This window comes from Mobula hypostoma, chromosome 5 (genome assembly GCF_963921235.1).
Source record: "Mobula hypostoma chromosome 5, sMobHyp1.1, whole genome shotgun sequence".
Lineage (NCBI taxonomy): Eukaryota > Metazoa > Chordata > Chondrichthyes > Myliobatiformes > Myliobatidae > Mobula > Mobula hypostoma.
The window spans coordinates 161,857,676-161,877,218 of NC_086101.1; the positions used below are offsets into that span (position 1 = coordinate 161,857,676).

Consider the following 19,543-nt stretch of genomic DNA (forward strand, 5'->3'; position numbering starts at 1 on the left):
ACAGTAGGAAACTTTGTCACATGGTGTGAGCAGAATTATCTGCAGCTTAGTGTGAAAAAGACTAAGGAGCTGGTGGTAGATCTGAGGAGAGCTAAGGTACCGGTGACCCCTGTTTCCATCCAGGGGGTCAGTGTGGACATGGTGGAGGGTTACAAATACCTGGGGATACGAATTGACAATAAACTGGACTGGTCAAAGAACACTGAGGCTGTCTACAAGAAGGGTCAGAGCCGTCTCTATTTCCTGAGGAGACTGAGGTCCTTTAACATCTGCCGGACGATGCTGAGGATGTTTTACGAGTCTGTGGTGGCCAGTGCGATCATGTTTGTTGTTGTGTGCTGGGGCAGCGGGCTGAGGGTAGCAGACACCAACAGAATCAACAAACTCATTCGTAAGGCCAGTGATGTTGTGGGGATGGAACTGGACTCTCTGACGGTGGTGTCTGAAAAGAGGATGCTGTCCAATTTGCATGCCATCTTGGACAATGTCTCCCATCCACTACATAATGTACTGGTTGGGCACAGGAGTACATTCAGCCAGAGACTCATTCCACCAAGACGCAACACAGAGCGTCATAGGAAGTCATTCCTGCCTGTGGCCATCAAACTTTACAACTCCTCCCTTGGAGGGTCAGACACCCTGAGCCAATAGGCTGGTCCTGGACTTACTTCCTGGCATAATTTACATATTACTATTTAACTATTTATGGTTTTATTACTATTTAATTATTTATGGTGCAACTGTAACGAAATCCAATTTCCCCCGGTATCAATAAAGTATGACTATGACTAGTGCCCATGGGAGAGATGGCTGAGTTTACAACTTTCTTCAATTTCTTCCAATCTTGTGCAGTGGCCCCTCCATACCAGTTGGTGATGCACCCACTCAGATGGCCCTCTACTGCACACCTGTAGGAAATGTGACAAACCAATTCTCAAACTCTGAATGAAATATAGCCTCTGTTGTGCCTTTGTAATTACAACATATTGGGCCCAGGATTGAGTCTCAGATGTTAACACCCAACATCTGAGGCTCTTCACTTCTGACCCTCTATGAGTTCTGGTGTGTACTCCCAAATTCCCCTTCCTGAAGTTCTCAAACAATTCCTTGGTTTTAATGATGTAGAGTGCCAAGTTTTGTAGTCTCCAGTGAGGAAGTCAAGGACTCAGTTGCAGAGGGAGGTAAAGGCCCTGGATTTGGAGCTTGTTGATTGGAACCAAGGGTATGATTGTGTTGAACGGTGAATTGTAATCAATAAGCAACAGCCTGACGCAGATAATACTATTGTCCAGGTGATCCAAGGCAGAGTGAAGAAACAGTAACATTGCATACGTTGTAGACCTATCATGGTGATAGGCAAATTGCATCATATCCAGGTCCTCACTTAGGCAGGAGCTGATTCTGGCCATGACCAACCTCTCAAAGCATTTAATCACAGTAGATGTGAGTGCTACGGTGCGACAGTCATTAAAGCAGCTCATCCTGCTCTTCTTGGGCACTGGTACGATTGTCACCCTTTTGAAGCAAGTGGGAACCTCCAACGACAGCAGCGAGATTGAAGGTGTCCTTGAATACTACCGCTAGTTGATTAGCAAGGCTTTTAGACCCTACCAGGTACACTATTAGGTCCTAATGCCTTACGAAAGTTCACCCTCAAGAAAGATATTCTGACATTGGCCTCTGAGACAGATGCTGCAAGGATTCACACAGATGTAGTTTTATTCTCCCTTTCAAAGTGTGCATAAAAGGCATTGTGCTGATCTGTGAATGAAGCATCACAGCCATTCGTGACGTTAGGTTTTACTCTACAGGAAGTAATGGCCTGCAAACCCTGCTAGAGTTGATGTGCATCCAGTGTGGTCTCTAACCTCAATTGGAATTGTTTTCTCACTCTTAAAATGGCCTTCCACAGGATATAGCTGTACGTTGTTTAGTTATGGATCACTGTCTTTGAATGCCACAGATCCCTCCTTCAGCAGACAATGGACTTCCTGGTTCATCCATGACTTTTGGTTTGCATATGTCTGGTATGTTCTCGAAGGCACACACTCACCCACTTGAGTTTTGAAGTTAGTGACAACTGTGGTGTATTCATTCAGATTTGAAGATGAATCTCTGAGTATTGTCTAGTTTACCAACTCAAAGCAGTCCTGCAAGCATTCTTCTATTTCCCTTGACCATTCTTTCTTAGTCCTCACTACTGGTGTTGCCAGCTTTAGTCTCTAACTATACACAAGGAGAAGTACATCCAGGTGATCAGAGTTTCCACAGTGTGGGCATGGGCTAGCATGGTAGGCGTTCTTGATGGTGGTCAAGTGTGTTGGCCCCTTTGATTCCACAGGTGATATGTTGGTGGTAGTTGTTCAAAAACTTCAAGCTGGCCTGGTTGAAATCTCCCACAAAGATAGGGAGGGCACCAGGGTGCACAGTTTCGTAGCATCTACTTTTTTAAAAAATTTCAAAATACATTTTATTCAAAAATAAAATTATATACAATAAACCATTCAATAACTTTCCATCCTTTACATACATTTCCATTATGGTCTATACATATCCATACTTATGGCCACCCATGTGGCCCTCCAGTTGTTCACCTTACCACATCATTGTTGAGGAGTATACTCCTGGCCACCCGACCCCTCCCACTCCCACGGGTGAAGAAACCTATACCATGGTCCTTCCCCACCGGGCCCTTGCGGTGACTGCACCAAATTTCAGTGCGTCCCTCAGCACATACTCCTGCAGCCGAGGATGTGCCAGTCGGCAGCATTCTCCCACGGACATCTCCATGTGCTGGTAGATCATCAAGTTTCGGGCTGACCAAAGAGCGTCTTTCACTGAGTTGATGATCTGCCAGCAGCACCGGATGTTGGTCTCCGTGTGTGTCCCCAGGAATAGCCCGTAGATCAGAGAATCCCTCTGTTACGCAGTTGCTGGGATGGTGTCTCGTATAAAACAGCCATTTTTACGAAAAATTCCATTCAAATTTGTAGATAATAATAAACCAATTAAAAATCACATTCAATACTGCAGTAAAATTTGACCAGTGAGAAAACACTGATTCACTTAATGAAGAGCAAAGCAGCTTCCAGGATTACACTTTGTATAGCCACTAGAAGCATATTAAACTGTTAGATATATAAAGGTTACTTAAATTATGAGCAGATAATTAACTGTTAAACTGCAAAGAAAATGGACAATTAAACCGCAAGATCCAACAAAACCTGATTAAATAGAGAAGTGATACAACTAGCTAGCTTCACAGCAGATTTTTCTGGTGAAGCTCATAATTTAACAAGACAATATTGGACCTCATCAAAATGAGCAAGTAGAGATTCAACACAAAAACAGTGAAGTAGTGAGGAAAGTGACAAAGGAATGGAACAAGGCACAGCTGTTTCAAACTGATGCCAAGGCCTTGCCTTTAGGACAAAGTCACTGAGGAAAACTCTAGGATGACACTGATGAGACTCTAGGATTTGGACCAGAATAAATGGACATTCCTTTAGAACAGATAAGGATGAATTTGTTTAGCCAGAGGGTGGTGAATTTATGGAATTCATTGCCACTGAAGCTAAAGACTGAGCCATTGGGTGTACTTACAACAGGGGTTGAGAGGTTCTTGATTATTAATAGTCTCAAAGGTTACAAGGAGAAGACAAAAGAATGAGGTTCAGGGAGGAATAAGAAATCAGCTACGATCAAATGGCAAAACAGACTCAATGAGCCAAATGGCCTAATGTACTCCCCTGGCTTATGGACTTCTGGAGATCATGAAACTAAGATGCATCCTTTTGGGATTTCCTGTTGCATTGGTGGCTTGAAGTTCTAGCACTTCACGATTGCCAAAAAAAATCTGCAGCCCCAAACAATAGGAAGAGGCAATAAATTAAACACACTGCTCTAGTCTATTTCTACCTGAAGAACAAATATTTTGAATGAGTATCCCTATTAATAGCAAATAAGACTTTTGAACCCACAAAGAGACAATGTAATTAGATTTTAAAATTAAAATGTCAATAAAATGATTTCAAACTCAGAATGAAAATATAAATGCACCTTTATCTCTCTGAAGTTCATCTTTAGATACAGCATCTGCACAAGCATCAAAGTACTTCTGTAGTGTGTCAACCTGTCGGCAGAGGATATCACGGAAGGTTTCCATTTCAGCAAGCTTTTCACGCAAGCTATGGCCTTTCTGAAATTCAAAGCACAAAGAAAGCTTTAACTTCTACAAAAAATGCTGTTAATTAAATTTGATAAGATACTTTTCAGTAAGTGGCAAACCATGCCATTTAATTAGATAAACCTGTAGTGACAAACACTGCAAAAGAGTACATTTAATGGGCATCGTAACAGCAGCTATATGAATTTGTTTTGAGACTTGGGCTTTTAATTAAAATTTTGAAAACAGCCAGTAATTTCAAATCACATGTTCTACTGAAACAAGATTTAAAAAAATTCTTGAAGATTAATTTAGCCAATGGTAACACTATAAAATAGAAATATTGTAGGCTTGTTAAACAAAATCCAGAATCTGTGAATGTATATTTCAAATCTAATTTTCTCCATTCCCATTATTATTAAAACTGCAAATATGTTACCCGGTATCTACATGGATGAGTTTACCTAGCAAAGTTGGGTATGATAGTTTCATTCTACTGCTCAAAGTTATCACCTTCAAATAGTTCAGTTCAACTTTAGCAATGAAACTAAGCCTGAGATGGAAGATTTTCTTTCAACAACTGGGACGTGGAACTATAAATAAAAAGATAAAGTTCATTTCTGCTCTTGATTATACATGCACTATAGACAGAGATGGCACTTATGGAATTTTCTCCAACACCAACTCAGAAGACAAATAGTCACCAGTTTAATGCTAAATGGCACTGATTTTGGAAACTCTTGTTTGCAGCTCCAATGGGAATCATCAAATGTTCCCCTTTACGAATACTACAGCTGAAACCCACAGTCACAGCCATAAGGTACTTCAGTAAGCAACATTGTTTTAAGATGTTTTAAAAAAAATTCTAAAAATCCGCAGACCCTGGACTGCAGACTCAGGTGCAGTTCCCTTTAAGAAAATGGAAGTGCGAAACCTTAGCCACTCTATAAGTACATTTGAAATATAGAGGCTTTAGACCACTTCCCCCACCCACCCCACCAATTCCCAACCATCCCGCCAGTGCATGTCCAGTCTCTGGAAAATAAAACTGAAGACCTCAGTGCAAGATTGCAGTACCAGAGGGACATCAGGGACTGCTGTATACTTTGCTTCACGGAAACTTGGCTGTCCCTGCCGTTTTGGATGCAGCGCTGCAGCTCGATGGCTTCACCATTCTCCGTAAAGACAGGGCAGCTCAGTCTATTAAAAGCAGAGGAGGTGAAGTATGTTTTATGATTATCATGGTGCACAGACGTGGCAGTTCTGTCTCAGTCCTGCTCACCCGAAATGCAACTTTCCCAGTTGTACTCACATCTGCTGTGATGAAGTGCCTTGACAGTTTGGTCATGGCTAGAATCAACTTCTATCTAAGCAAGGACCTGAACCCAATATATTTGCCTATTGCCACAATAGGTTTTCAGCGGATGCAATCTCACCAAGTCTCCACTTGGCCTTGGATATCTGAGTAAAAGTTATACTAATGTCAGGCTGCTGTTTACTACTTCCACCTCAGTGTGCAACACAATCATACACACATTTCTAATCAACAAGCTTTTAAGCCTGTGCCTCTGTACCTCCCTCTGCAACTGGATCCTTTACTTCCTCACCAGGAGACCATATCGGAAATAACATCTCCTACTTCTTGACAGTCAACACTGGCACATGTATAGGATGCATGCTTAGCATACACCCACGAATGTATGGCTAGGCACAGCTCAAATGCCATCTTTCAGCTGCCGATGACACAACTATTATTGCCAGAATTTCAAATGGTGACAAGGAAGTATAGAGTGAGATAGATCAGCTGGTTCACTGGTGTCGCAATGACAGCCTTGCACTCAATGTCAATAAGACCAAGGAATTGATTGTGGACTTCAAGGGGAAGTTCAGGAAACACGCAACAGTTCTCATGGAGTGATTAGCAGTGGAAAGAGGGAGCAGCTTGAAGTTCCTGGGTGACAACACCTCTGAAGATCTATCCTGGGTCCAACATACTGATGCAATTACAAAGAAGGCATGACAGCGGCTATACTTCATCAGGAATTTGAGGAAATTTCGTAGTCAAAGACATATACACAAATTTCTACAGATGGGCTATGGAGATCATTCTAACTGGTTGCATCACCATCTGGTATGGAGGGTGCAGAAAGTTGTAAACTCAGCCAGCTCCATCATAAGTACTAGACTCCCTAGCACTGAGGACATCTTCAAAAGGCTATGCCTCAAAAAGGCAGCATCTGTCATTAAGGACCCCATTCACCCAGGATATGTACTCTTCTCATTGCTACCATCAAGGTGGTGGTACCTGAAGACACACACTCAATGTTTCAGGAAGCAGCTTCCTCCCCTCCACCATCAGATTTCTGAATGGACAAGGATCCCATGAATACCACCTCACTTCTCTCCCACACTAACTCAATTAATTTAATTTTTATATAGGTATATACTTTCTGTAATCTATAGTTTTTTTTCGTTGTGTATTGCAATATACTGCTGCTGGAAAACAACAAATTTCATGACATATGCCAGTGATATTAAATCCGATTCGGATTCTAATTCTAAACTGAAGCAGACAGCAATTACTGTACAGGAAACACATTCTGTACTGGTAAATAAGGCTGCTGCAACATAACATACAGTCCAAAACTAGCTCAATCTCCAATACTGTTCCTTATAGATTTACTGAGCACAGATCCTTCTTTGGGGTTGAGTGAACTTTTTTTTGGAAAAAAGTAGAATGCCGTCTCACTTTTTATGGTGCATTTGTTACTCTGGGTTTGCAATTATTATACAGGGAAGGTAATTTAAATTGCTAATATTTGTAAGAGGAGGTACATGGATTTAGAAATACTTATTATGAAGAACCTACCTGCTGAAGGCTCAGAATGATCTGCCAAATATTGCAATTAAGTTCAAAAGGACTATGCAGAGATTTTGACTGGGTGTTCTTGATGGGTAACTGAGTATTGTGCCATGGCAGGAGAAAGTAAGGCTTTCTTACTGTATCATATTTTTGGCTAAATAAATAATTTGAGATGGGAAATGATTTATCTCCAATGCTTAGTGGGTCTTCAAAAGTTGTCATCCGTTACAAAGAACATATAACCAATACTACCAAGTTTCAAGTAGGATACAACCATGTTCACTAGACATCTCGCACAATACCCCAGCACTTCATTCATTATATTCAAGGGCAAACAAGACACCTTTTATTGCTTAATCAGAAGGCTGAAATGCAACCACAATATGCTCACTTGTCTTCAAAAAAGTTATACAGCATTTGTCTTAAAACGATTGATTGCAATATATCTTGGTACTGAAAAGCAAGATTGCTGCACTTGTAGAAACCTGTAGATTCAGGAAATCAAAGCAAAACACTAAATGCTGTAGGAACTCAGCAAGTCAAGCAGTGTCTATGGAAAAAAAGTACAGTCGACGTTTCAGGGTGTCCTGCCAAAGGGTCTTCGCTTGAATTTCGACTGTACTTTTTTCCACAGATGCTGCCTGGCTTGCTGAGTTCCTCCAGCATTTTGTGCATGTTGCTGCATTTGTTGCAGGTCTGAAATAAAAACAGAAGCTGCTGGAAACACTCAGCAGGTCAGGTAAATTCTGTGGATAGGGAAGTAGAACTAATGCTTCAAGTCTTTGACTTTTCAATAGGGTTAGTAAATGTTTGAACACAGGCGCATTTTGAGTTGGAGAGACAGTAGCTGAAGGGAAAAAACCAAGAATGTCTGTGTTAAAGGTGAAGCCCAAGCAAAAACAGATCTCAAACTCACATTGGCTGGAAGAGAATGAAGACTGATTAGTGGTAGTTAATCTTTCTGGAGATAGCATAAACAGAGAACAGAGGAAAATGCTAGACCAATTAGATACAATAGTTACTGTAAATCTGAGAAAGGAAATGCCGGAAAACCCCAGCTGATCAGACAGCATCTGTGGAGACAGAAAAGCTCAGTAACTGTAACAGGTTGATAGCTCAGCGTTACAATCAAAGATTCAAAAGCAAAAAAAAGCTGGAAATCTGAAACAAAAAAAAACAAATTGGCAAATGCGCTGTGGTCTGCTGAGTGTTTCTGGCTTGTTCTGTTTTTACATTTTGATACAGGTCAGTCACATTGGTCCCTTTTACTGAATTTTTACAATGCCAAGACCAAGAGAAAATTCAATTTCCTCAAATAATAATAGGTTCTGAATCAGATTTATGGGCATGACTTGTGTAGGTGAGCTTTTTGACATCATCATTCAAGTTATAGTTTTCATTACCTGAATCTTTCAAAGATAGCTGTACTTTGCACCCCCCAGCCCAGAGATATGCACTACTCATCAAAGTGGATTGCTTTATGATTTGACCCAAAATAACCGATTAAAGCCCAATTATACAGTATTTTTGTAATTGATCAAAGATGATATAATTGTACAAGGTACATCTTATCTTAAATCTCAGTGTTGAAAGTTAGCTTGTAGATTATAGACAGCCAATGGTGCATGTTGCTTATGTGCAAATTTTAATCTTTCCTACCTGAAGGTTGAGATCTTGGACTGGCCCAATGGAAGTCTGTGGTAACAAATGAAGGACTGTATAGTTTTTCATCTATAACCATTCGTTTACACAAGTAACTAGTGTCTCTTGGAACTGAACAGAGTCGGCATTTTTGTGTTGATGGCGGTTATGCAAAAGTACACTACAAAGGAATTATTTGACCCACATGTGGAACGTAGGGCATCTGTAAAATAGTTCTGTAGTGTCTATTTTCAGAAAATCTAGGAGTCAGCCCAAAGCGGTTCATCAGAAACAGCACAAAAACCTGAGTAAATTTTTCAAGAACAAGATGTCGCTGGGTCACTGAGTACATTTAACTCTCTCCCCTTTTTTAAAAAAAAAATCATTTACAAGGATAATTCAGTTATACTTTTAGAAACTTTCACCTATATATGCTGGAATGGAAAAGCCAGACTTTCTTCTACCTTTCTATTTGTTTGGATTCATATTTTTTTTTTAATTTGAGGTTTAACTTGGTAGCAGCACAAAAGCTGAAAAACACAGCAACAAGCCTTCTTTATACTCTGCCTGAACAATTTTTCTTCTGAGGATAATTTTGCATCACCAGCCAAGGCTGATTCCATTCTCAGAATACCCATCTTCCACCCTCTTCCTGTACAAATTTCATTAATACTTTTGTACAATGTAACAACTTCCATGGATTGAAATCAGTAACCTGGAAAGCTATCATATATAAAAGTCATGGCAAACGAAAGCATTGAATGGTGAACTCCACTACTGACATGAATTCTGAGTGACACACTATTAATTGTTTTTTTATTTATAGATACAGCACAGAACAAGCCCTTCTGGCCCAATGAGCTGCACTACCCAGCAACCCAATGATTTAAGGCATCCATTAGTCTTGCGAGACCACGGATCTGCGCCTGGAAAGTCTTCACTCTCCAGGGCGCAGGCCTGGGCAAGGTTGTATGGAAGACCAGCAGTTGCTCATGTTGCAAGTCTCCCCTCTCCACGACACCAATGTTGTCCAAGGGAAGGGCATTAGGACCCATACAGCTTGGCACCAGTGTCGTCGCAGAGCAATGTGTGATTAAGTGCCTTGCTCAAGGACACAACACATTGCCTCGGCTGGGGCTCGAACTCATGACCTTCAGGTTGCTAGTCCAATGCCTTAACCACTTGGCCACGTGCCCACACATCCAATTATTTAACACTAGCCTAATTACAGGACAATTTACAATGACCAGTTAACCTACTAACCAGTATGTCTTTGGATTGTGGGAGGAAGCTGGAGCACCCGAAGAAAACCCACATGTTCATAGGGAGAATGTACAAATGCTTTATAGACTGCACCGGATTTGAACTCTGAACGCCGGAATGCCCTGTGCTAACACTGTCACACTAACTGCTATGCTACCACGGTGCCAGAATGACATCCTGTTTCCTCATGCCCAACAAGTCCAGTGACAACACTTTAGCTAAATAAACGAAGTCATGACCACCTGGAACTTGACCCTTTATGGAATGGCCCATACAAGTTTGTCCAATTTAGCAGCATTTGCCCATGGCCTTTAAACCTTTCCAAACCATGTACCTATCCAACAGTCATTACTGTTCCCAACTCAATTATGTTCTCTGGCAGCTTATTCCACGTACACACGAGGGGAAAAAAAAGTTGCCTGTCAAAGTTCCTCTTAAATGTTTACTCTCTCACCGTAAACCTTTGCCTCAAGTTCTTGGTTCCCCAATCCTTGGGGGAAAAAAAACTACATGCGTTCATCCTACCAATACCCCATGTGAATTTATACACCTCTATAAAATCATTTCTCAATCTCCTACAGTCTTAGAAATAAGTTCCTAATTTATTCAACTTTTCCCTGCAACTCAGATCCTCAAGCCTTGAAAACATCCTTGTACTAAACTGGAAAGAGTACAGAAAAGATTTATATCTTTCTGAAAGCTGCGTGATCAAAACTGAACACAATACTCCAAGTGTAGCCTCACCAATATCTTGTACACCCTTCTTCACCACCCTGTCAACCTATGACTCAATTTTCAGTACATATGTACAGTACAGTCCCAAAGTCTTGAGCACCCTAGATTTTTTTTTAAATTTGGCTTCCAGGTAATATGGTCTCCACAGAGCCCTGATCTCAACATCATTGAGGCTATCTGGCTGTGTCACTTGCTTCTGTCTCTCCAGGTAATCCCAAAGTCTGCAGCGGAACTGTGGCAAGTTCTGCAAGATGCCTCGAACAACCTACCAGCCGATTTTCTTATAAAACTGCACAACAGTGTATCAAAGAGTTTTAAAGGCAAAGTGTGGTCACATCAAATATTGATTTGATTTAGTCTTTTAAAAACTGTTTACTGCTCTTTATAGAATTTTTGATACTTAGAAACCTTATTTCATTTCATTATTTTTGAAAGCATCCTCACTTCACAGCATTTATATATATCTCTACAATCTATATATCTATATATAAAAATATGCACTAACTTTTGCACAGTGCTGTACTTGTACTCCAAGGTCTGTTTTGTAATACTCTCTAGGGCCCTACCATGCACCGTGAAAGTCTTACTTGAATTTGACTCCATAAAATGCAACATTTCACACTTATCCCAATAAAACTGCATTTGCCATTCCTCAGCTCACTTACTTAACTGATCAAGATCCCCCTGTAATTTTTGATAATCTTTTTTATTGTCCTATATACCATCTATTTTAGTGTCATTTGCAAACTTACTAACCATTACATTCCTACACAAATTATTGATATAGTGTGCAAACAATGGGTCCAGCACCAAGCACTGAGGCACACCATTATGGGCCTCCAATTCAAGAAATAACGTCCCAATATCACCCTCTGCTTTCTAGCATCAAGCCAACTGTGTATCCAATTAGCCAGCTCTCCCTGGATTACATGCAATCTAACCTTCCCAAACAGTCTACCATATGGAATCTCAAAAGCCTGACTGAAGTTCATATAAACAACCTCTGCTGCTCAGCCCTTGCCAACTTTCTTGGTCACATCAAAAAAAAAATCAAGCTTGTGAGATGCTCCCCCATTCAAAGCCATGTTGACTATCTCTTATCAATCAGAGATTCCAGATGCTTATATAGCTAATTAATCAGAATTCTCTCCAGTAACTTAACTACCACAGATATCAGCCTTGCTGATCTATAGCTCCCAAGATTTTCTACACTGCCCTTCGTAAACAAGGGCACAATACTTGCTTCCCTCCAGTCCTGTGGTTAATGATGATGTAAAAAGGGACTTGAGGGGCATCTTTTACCCATCACAGGAGGAGGTTTTGTATGTGGAATGAGCTGGCAGAAGTGGTACAGGCAGCTACAATTGAAAGACATTTGGCCGGTACACAAATGGGAAAGGTTTAGGAGGAATATAGGCCAGACACAGGCATATGGGACTAACTCAGTTCGGTGACTTGGTCAGCATGGATGGGTTGGGCCATAGGGCCTTTTTCTGTGCTGTATGATTCTTTTGCAGGTGCAGATGAAAATTATTAAAAGGATGATTAAGAAACAATGATACAAATTGAAAAAAAAAGTAAAATCAGGCAATTGTCCAGTTCCCTTCAGAGCTCCAAATCAATCCAACTTTCATCAATCCCATCCCCTCACAATGACAATACTCTGATATCTTTCTTATTTCACGTACATGGGATAGATATACATAGAGCCAAACCCCAGAGTGGAGCTTTAGGAGCAAGATCGGGACTATTTAATGTCATAGTCCTCCTCAGATGTTAAAAATTCAGATGGCAACCTCTTTTATTCTTCCCAACTTAATCTTTTGGGCTAGGCTACTTTATCACAAATTGACTAATAAACCTCTCAATTTCCACCTCAGGGTACAGTTTCAGTGAATCCGTCAGAACTTCAATTTTATGATGTTAATCAATAGTGTCTAGTCTACAAAATCCGTATCGCAAACCTAACAAGTTTCTCCAGAATTTGATGCATTGGAATAAAATTCATCAAATTGTTATGGGGTGCACTTAGGTTGGACTAGAGCGAGGATGGAAAGATCAAGGGTGCATAACAGGATAATATACTCACCTTAAACGATGAGGTGGATGTAGCAGAATAACCACTTGCTGCTGATGTGAGGGAGAGCATGGAACCATGACGTCGTAAACTTGATTCTGATCCATAGCCAGATTCTGCCTATATTTAAAAAAAAACACACTTAGTGCATCATGTGCATTTCATAACTCAAATCTATGCATTTGCTAAAGCTTGAGGTAATTGAATGTTCAAACTTTATGACGAGAAAACCTGCAGATGCTGGAAATGCAAGCAACACATACAAAATGCTGTAGGAACTCAGCAGGTCTGGCAGCATCAATGGAAAAGAGTAAACAGTTGATGTTTCATCAACTGTTTACTCCTTTCCAAAGATGCTGCCTGGTTTGTTATAAACTTTGTTTTATAATTTTCCCCACATCAGTTTGCTTCTTCCCCATGTTATTTTATGTAAATGCTAATCCAAACTTTTTCCTTCCTTCCAACCTCAGTCCTCATGCTTTGATGTTTCAGTTCTAGCACCCCTTTATGCCACTATTCCTCAAGTGATTACAAATGCAAGGTATTCTACCAATGAAAGAATAAGATGGCAAATATTTTTCAAACATACTCTGAATCTTAATAGTCATATAAACAAGGAAAGTGAATGCTCCTTAGCATTCAGTTAAGACATGGATATCACATGTCAGATCAAAGGAAACACGTAGAACAGCAGGTGCATTCAATTGCTATTCAAATGCATGCTGTTGGTTCCTGATTCTGACAAAGTACCCTTCTTTATGACTTCAGTCCAATTTTCTGATACTGCCTGCACCTCTGATGTTAATGTCCTCAAAACTCACGGAATGCAAGTACGCATAATGGAATGTCTCAACAATGTCCATGGTTTGCTTCTCTTAGCTGTATGTGCCATAAAAGTGCCATTTCATTTAGTATTAAGTACAATATTTTAGACAGACACTATCTAGCATCTTGCTACCACTGTCCACAAGATTTTTGCATTTTTATCACAATAACCAATTTCGAATATGGGAATTGGGTTCTGGGAATTATGGAAAACCTCTGATGCTTTTTAAACACTAAAGTAACAGTGCACCTTTGCAAAACATGTTTAATAGAAATAGAGGCAGGAAAGTTGTTTCAACTGATTGGTGAGACTAAAGCCAGGGGACATAGCCTCAAGATTCGGGGGAGTAAATTCAGGACACAGCTGAGAAGGAACCGCTTTTCCTACAGGGTGGTGAATCTGTGGAAATATATTTCAGACAAGGTTAGATAGATTTTTGCATAGAAGGGGAATTAAGGGTTATGGGGGAAAAGCAGGTAGGGAGAGATGAGTCCATGGCCAGATCAGCCATGATCTTACTGAATGGTTGAGCAGGCTCGACAGACCAGATGGCTCACTCCTGCTCCTGTTTCTTATGTTCTATGTTATGTAGATGTCTGCTAGCTGTTAAATGCCCAGATCTTGGTTATCCAGATACACTGTAGATACGGCGAGGGATTTTTCTATCATCAATTTCCTCAATTTCACACTAATTCTTTGCCCAACTGAAATTTGTGTCCCTCATTTATTGTTATGCAGTACTGTGCAAAAGTCTTAGGCACATATACAGTATACAGCTAGGGTGGTTAAGACTTTTGTACAGTACTATATTTGTTAACGTGGAATGGAGAGCAAGTTTGTAAATCTAGTGGGAGCAAAGATTGTTGGGAATGGCAAGCATGAAGTGCTGTGGGAGGTGTGGAACAGGTGGCAGAGGAGGAGTGCTTGGGGTGGGGTGGGGTGGCTTGGGTGCAGGTCATTTGGTTTCAAACAATTGGTTTATTGATCATTACAGAATGTCTCTCTGGTACTTCCCACTCCCTCCCCTCCCCCCTTTCCCAATCATGATTTCACTCTCCCTGTCCCCATCCCACTCTCACAATAGACCCATATCAGAATCAGGTTTATCATTACTCACGTCATGAAATTTGTTTTTTGTGGCAATAGTACAGCGCAATACAAAAAAAAATCATTATAGTACTGTGCAAAAGCTTGGGCACCCCGGTCAAAATTTCTGTTACTGTGAATAGCTAAGTGAGTAAAAGACGAACTGATTTCCAAAAGGCATAAAGTTAAAGATGACACATTTCTTTAATATTTTAAGCAAGGAAACTTCTATATTTCCATCTTTTACAGTTTCAAAATAACAAAAAAGGAAAAGGGCCCGAAGCAAAAATTTGGGCACCTGCACAGTCAGTACTTAGTAACACCCCATTAGGCAAGTATCACAGCTTGTAAACGCTTTCTGTAGTCAGCCAAGAATCTTTCAATTCTTGTTTGGGGAATTTTCGCCCATTCTTCCTTGCAAAAGGCTTCTAGTTCTGTGAGATTCTTGGGCCCTCTTGCATGCACTGCTCTTTTGAGGTCTATCCACAGATTTTCGATGATGTTTAGGTCAGGGGACTGTGAGGGCCATGGCAAAATCTTCAGCTTGCGCCTCTTGAGGTAGTCCATTGTGGATTTTGAGATGTGTTTAGGTTCATTATCCTGTTGAAGTCCTCCCCTTTTCATCTTCAGCTTTTTTTTTTACAGACGGTGTGATGTTTGCTTCCAGAATTTTCTGGTATTTAATTAAATTCATTCTTCCCTCTACCAGTAAATGTTCCCCGTGCCACTGGCTGCAACACAAGCCCAAAGCATGCTTAACAGTTGGAGAGGGGATCTTTTCATGAAATTCTGCACCCTTTTTTCTCCAAACATACCTTTGCTCATTGCGGCCAAGTTCTACTTTAACTTCATCAGTCCACAGGACTTGTTTCCAAAATGCATCAGGCTTGTTTAGATGTTCCTTTGCACCTTTTGAGTAGAACATTTTGGCCTCGTAAGACTTTTTACATATGCGTAAGACTTTTGCACAGCACTATAGTCTTAGCTAAAATGAAGTAAGTTCACCCTGTTGTAGTGCTTCAACTTTATTTATAGACTGGGTAACAAACAAGTTCTGTTTTTAAAGCTATCCCTATATCAATTTTGTCTCCAAGTCTAAAAATACACAAAAAAATACTCAATATGGTAACCATTTCTGCACAGTATTGTAATAACTGGCATCAAAAGCACACGAAACTGATAAGAACAATTATTAATAGTGGAGAGAAAGAGGAAACTAATTCTGCTGTTTGTAGAAACAATATTATGGGAGCTCTAAAACAGATGCATACTACATCAAACCCCCTTTCTCTCAAAATTTAATGTGTGGCATTTGTGGCACTGATCGAGAGGATGGGAAACAGAAAATGCAAAAATGGGCAGAAGTTGCAACAAATTTGTCCTGGGTATTGTAACAGGCTTTCAATTGTGATCACCCCTCCCCCACTCAATTTGTACGTTTTTCAATAAGAGCCAATACAGCGTTGGCGTAGGACTGAAGACCCAAGTGCAGTGCGGAGGAGTATCAAAGATGCAAGCCTTCAGGGACTGAAAGGAAGAGAAATTTCTTCAGTCAAATCGTTGCAACCTTTCAAAATTCATTACTCAAGATAGTTGGGAGATCCAGTAATTGATTTCATTCAAACCAGATCAACTTATTGTTTATGGACAAGATGAAAATCATGCAATTCTGGGCACATTTTGGAAAAATGGTATGTATGTAATACTTCAGTAATATTATACGTCATTAAGCCAACACGACATCTGCGCACTCCGCACTAAAAGCAAAACTAAATGTACACAAGTCATCCCCTGTCCCATGTTTTTCTTTCAATTAGTTTAATGCTTTGGGTTACAAAACAAAGTATTGAGGTGGAATATCGTCCATGATCTTGTCGATTCATAGGCCAAGCACAATGGGTTAATTTGCCTGCTCCTATTTCTAATGCATTTATGTCTTATCACGTACTAAAATCGGCGGCCCAGGAGTTTTTTTTTTAGAAACACAGAGAACTTAAAATGTATAATGCACAAAATGCCAAAGATTACTGTAAAATCCTATTGGGTACATAGACAATGGCACTACGTAGATCAAATGTAGCATAATTAACTGTCTCAAAGTCCTTTCCTCTAATTGCCCTATGAGCACAAAACATGAAGGAAAACGGGTTATAGATGTCCTTCATTTCAAATGCATCCAGAGTCCCCTTTAAGCTACAATGAACCTGGCCTCACTGGTCTTGCAAAGAGCAACTTTGCCTAATTAGCTTCTGCCACTAGATCACAAATGTATATAATATTAATGGCACCTAGACTGAGTGTGCATGCTAAGTGATCCTTCCTGGAAACACATCGGGCACACAGCACACCCAAAAAGAAAATTAGACGTTTGATGTTTGTAAGTCCCCAATTACATTCAGTGGTTTCTAATTAAATTTTATCTAATAGTACACAAATGTTGAACATCTCAATAGAAGTGAGAATTTTACTTGCAACAATGCTGTTGCTATGCAACAGTTTTCTACAAATCTAAGCTTTGCTCTCAAACTCTGGAATGGCAGTACAGTTATCAGTTGTTCATCAGTTCGTGCTATGGACAACTCTACTAATGTGTCTTCAATCCAAATAATTCCTGTGATTACATGGGTTTCTTCTGGGTGCCCTGGTTTAATCAAACGTAGCAAAGGTGTGATTGTAGTTTAAAAGACAGGGGTAGCTGGTGGGCATGCGACAGAGAATAGGTTGCAGTTAGTTAACTGGGGATATTGGAACTGACAGATGGGCTCTAACACTGGGATAAACACAATTTGCTGTATAACGCTGGAAGCTGCCATAAGGAAATACAAGTAGGAGCTGCCAGCCATTCTTAGTTTCCAGCTGCAAGGAATTAAAATATTACTCCCCTTGACTTTGTTGCAAGTAACTGGGACAAACATCATAGGGCATAATCAAGAAACTGGGTCTTTCCCCAACTTTGTTTGAAGACTTGTATTTATTAATTATAAAAATAATGAAGATTGCGTTAAGGGACAGGGTGGAGAATGGTTTGTAATTTGAATGATACTTATCTACTTGGGCATGGAACAGTGCATGATTTGCATTTAGCATGAAGCATTGCTGGGTGTGAACACAAGTCAGCCACAGGTAGGTGTATTGGAGATCTGAAGTAGGAAGACATGTGGCAAAACTTCTTTTTAAAAAAAGTTAGCAGTTTAAACCAAGATTAAATACAAAGCCTTCAAACCATCTCACAAAAGAATGGAGAAAAATACTGATTTTAATCTATCTGCAGGTTCACAAACTATGAAATAGCAGTTCCTGAGAAGGCATAACTCACAATAGGGCAGGTAGAAGGGGAGAGCTCTGGGTAACAGAAATATCACATGAAACCTCATTCTTCATGACTAAGTGAATTATAAGCAAATTCACATGCAACTTTATGATTAGGTCAAAAATATCTCCACTGCAGTAGAGGCTAACATTGATACTGAAGACTTTTGGGATAACATTGCCAGTTTTTAAAAAAATTCACACGATTCAACTTCATTTGCTATGTTGTTTGGACAGCAGCCATTATTCTTGAATATATTCAAAGCAGCAGGTTCAGCAAGCAAGTTGGAAGGTAGTTTACTCTGCTTTCTGAAGACACTTCTGAAATGCAGATCACAAATCACTTAATTGGTACTTTGTTTCCTGCAGGACTAATGCAGCATACTACACCGTGGACAAAATAAATGGCTCAAATTCAGACACGACAGAATTTCTTCTCCTGAGGGTCAATTTCCTTTGTTCATAGTAATTAATGGAAATGTGATGTTAATTATACATATAAAACAAACACACTATACCTAAGAACTTAAGATTAGTTTTGATTAGTAGTAGAAACTACATCTGAAAAATGCATAGGGTAAGTATACAGACATGCAAAGGTATTTCAAGAGATGCAACTAAAGCAAAACTGGTTCATGCCATAATCAAGACTGTTGGTTCATATCATTAGCTGTTCACTGCAAAGCCTTAAACTGTAGAAACAATACATTTCTTTGTCATACATGTAATAATTCCAATGCAACAGAATACAAACTGAAATTTCCATGAAGGGGTATGGTTAACAGCAGTCTCCTGGTTCCAACAGGAGCAAAGCAAAAATGTGATGCTCTGCTGCAAATGCCATATAAAACAAAACTCTGCAAGTTAATGATGCTGGTTACCATGCCAAGAGTAAGGGTGTATTTTCAAGAGCTGGAGATCCATGCAGAAATTATACCAGATGATTCTCACAGACTGACATTAATGGTGCACTGCAACGATGGCTGCTGCTGTCTGCTACATCCCACCACAGGATCCATTACAGCTTCCTTGTTTTTCAAAGAAAAACACTGCAATCTGCAAATTCAGTTCACTGCTGGTGTGAAATGCTGTTGGCAGCAAAGCACAGAGCGTGGGTCTGCAGCTTCTCCCTTACTGCCTCAAAAATAGACAAAAACCTCATCCCACACTTAGTTCTAATCAATCTAAAGTAGGTCAATAATCACACTAGCACAAATGCAAAGCATCATGGGAATTAATTTAATATGCATTTTACCAAAATATTTCTGCCAAGCAAATTTAAATTTTATTTTGATGTCCCATACGAGCATGCATTAAGGCAGCTTTTTGTTGCAACATAATTATTTGTAGCCAACAACAGCAAAATGCAGCACACAGCTGGCACCTGCATTCTTCATAATACTGCTGCAACTTAACATCCTGGGAAGCTAGACTAAAATCAGTATGATTGATTTCAGTTAAGAAATGTGGAATTCCTTTAACATGACAACTGCCACATTGCGGTCCTGACAACTTGAAAGAGAAACTGATACACAAACAACTCCATATCCAAGAATGTTGTCAACTTGCACTTTTTTA

General features: G+C 40.0%; 1 protein-coding gene across 6 annotated transcripts in view; it reads right to left on the bottom strand.

The window, feature by feature from the left end:
• Window positions 1-19,543, bottom strand: part of LOC134347117 (ceramide transfer protein) — a 139,021-nt gene that overhangs the window by 41,402 nt on the left and 78,076 nt on the right. For 3 of the 6 annotated variants that reach the window (XM_063049274.1, XM_063049272.1, XM_063049271.1), the window contains exons 4-6: window positions 12,757-12,864; window positions 8,688-8,723; window positions 4,060-4,198 (exon numbers count right to left, since the gene is read on the bottom strand). In XM_063049274.1, the coding sequence (XP_062905344.1) occupies window positions 4,060-4,198; window positions 8,688-8,723; window positions 12,757-12,864 (283 nt within the window). The remainder of the gene's footprint in view (window positions 1-4,059; window positions 4,199-8,687; window positions 8,724-12,756; window positions 12,865-19,543) is intronic. The other 3 variants (XM_063049275.1, XM_063049276.1, XM_063049273.1) reach the window with 1 other exon arrangement.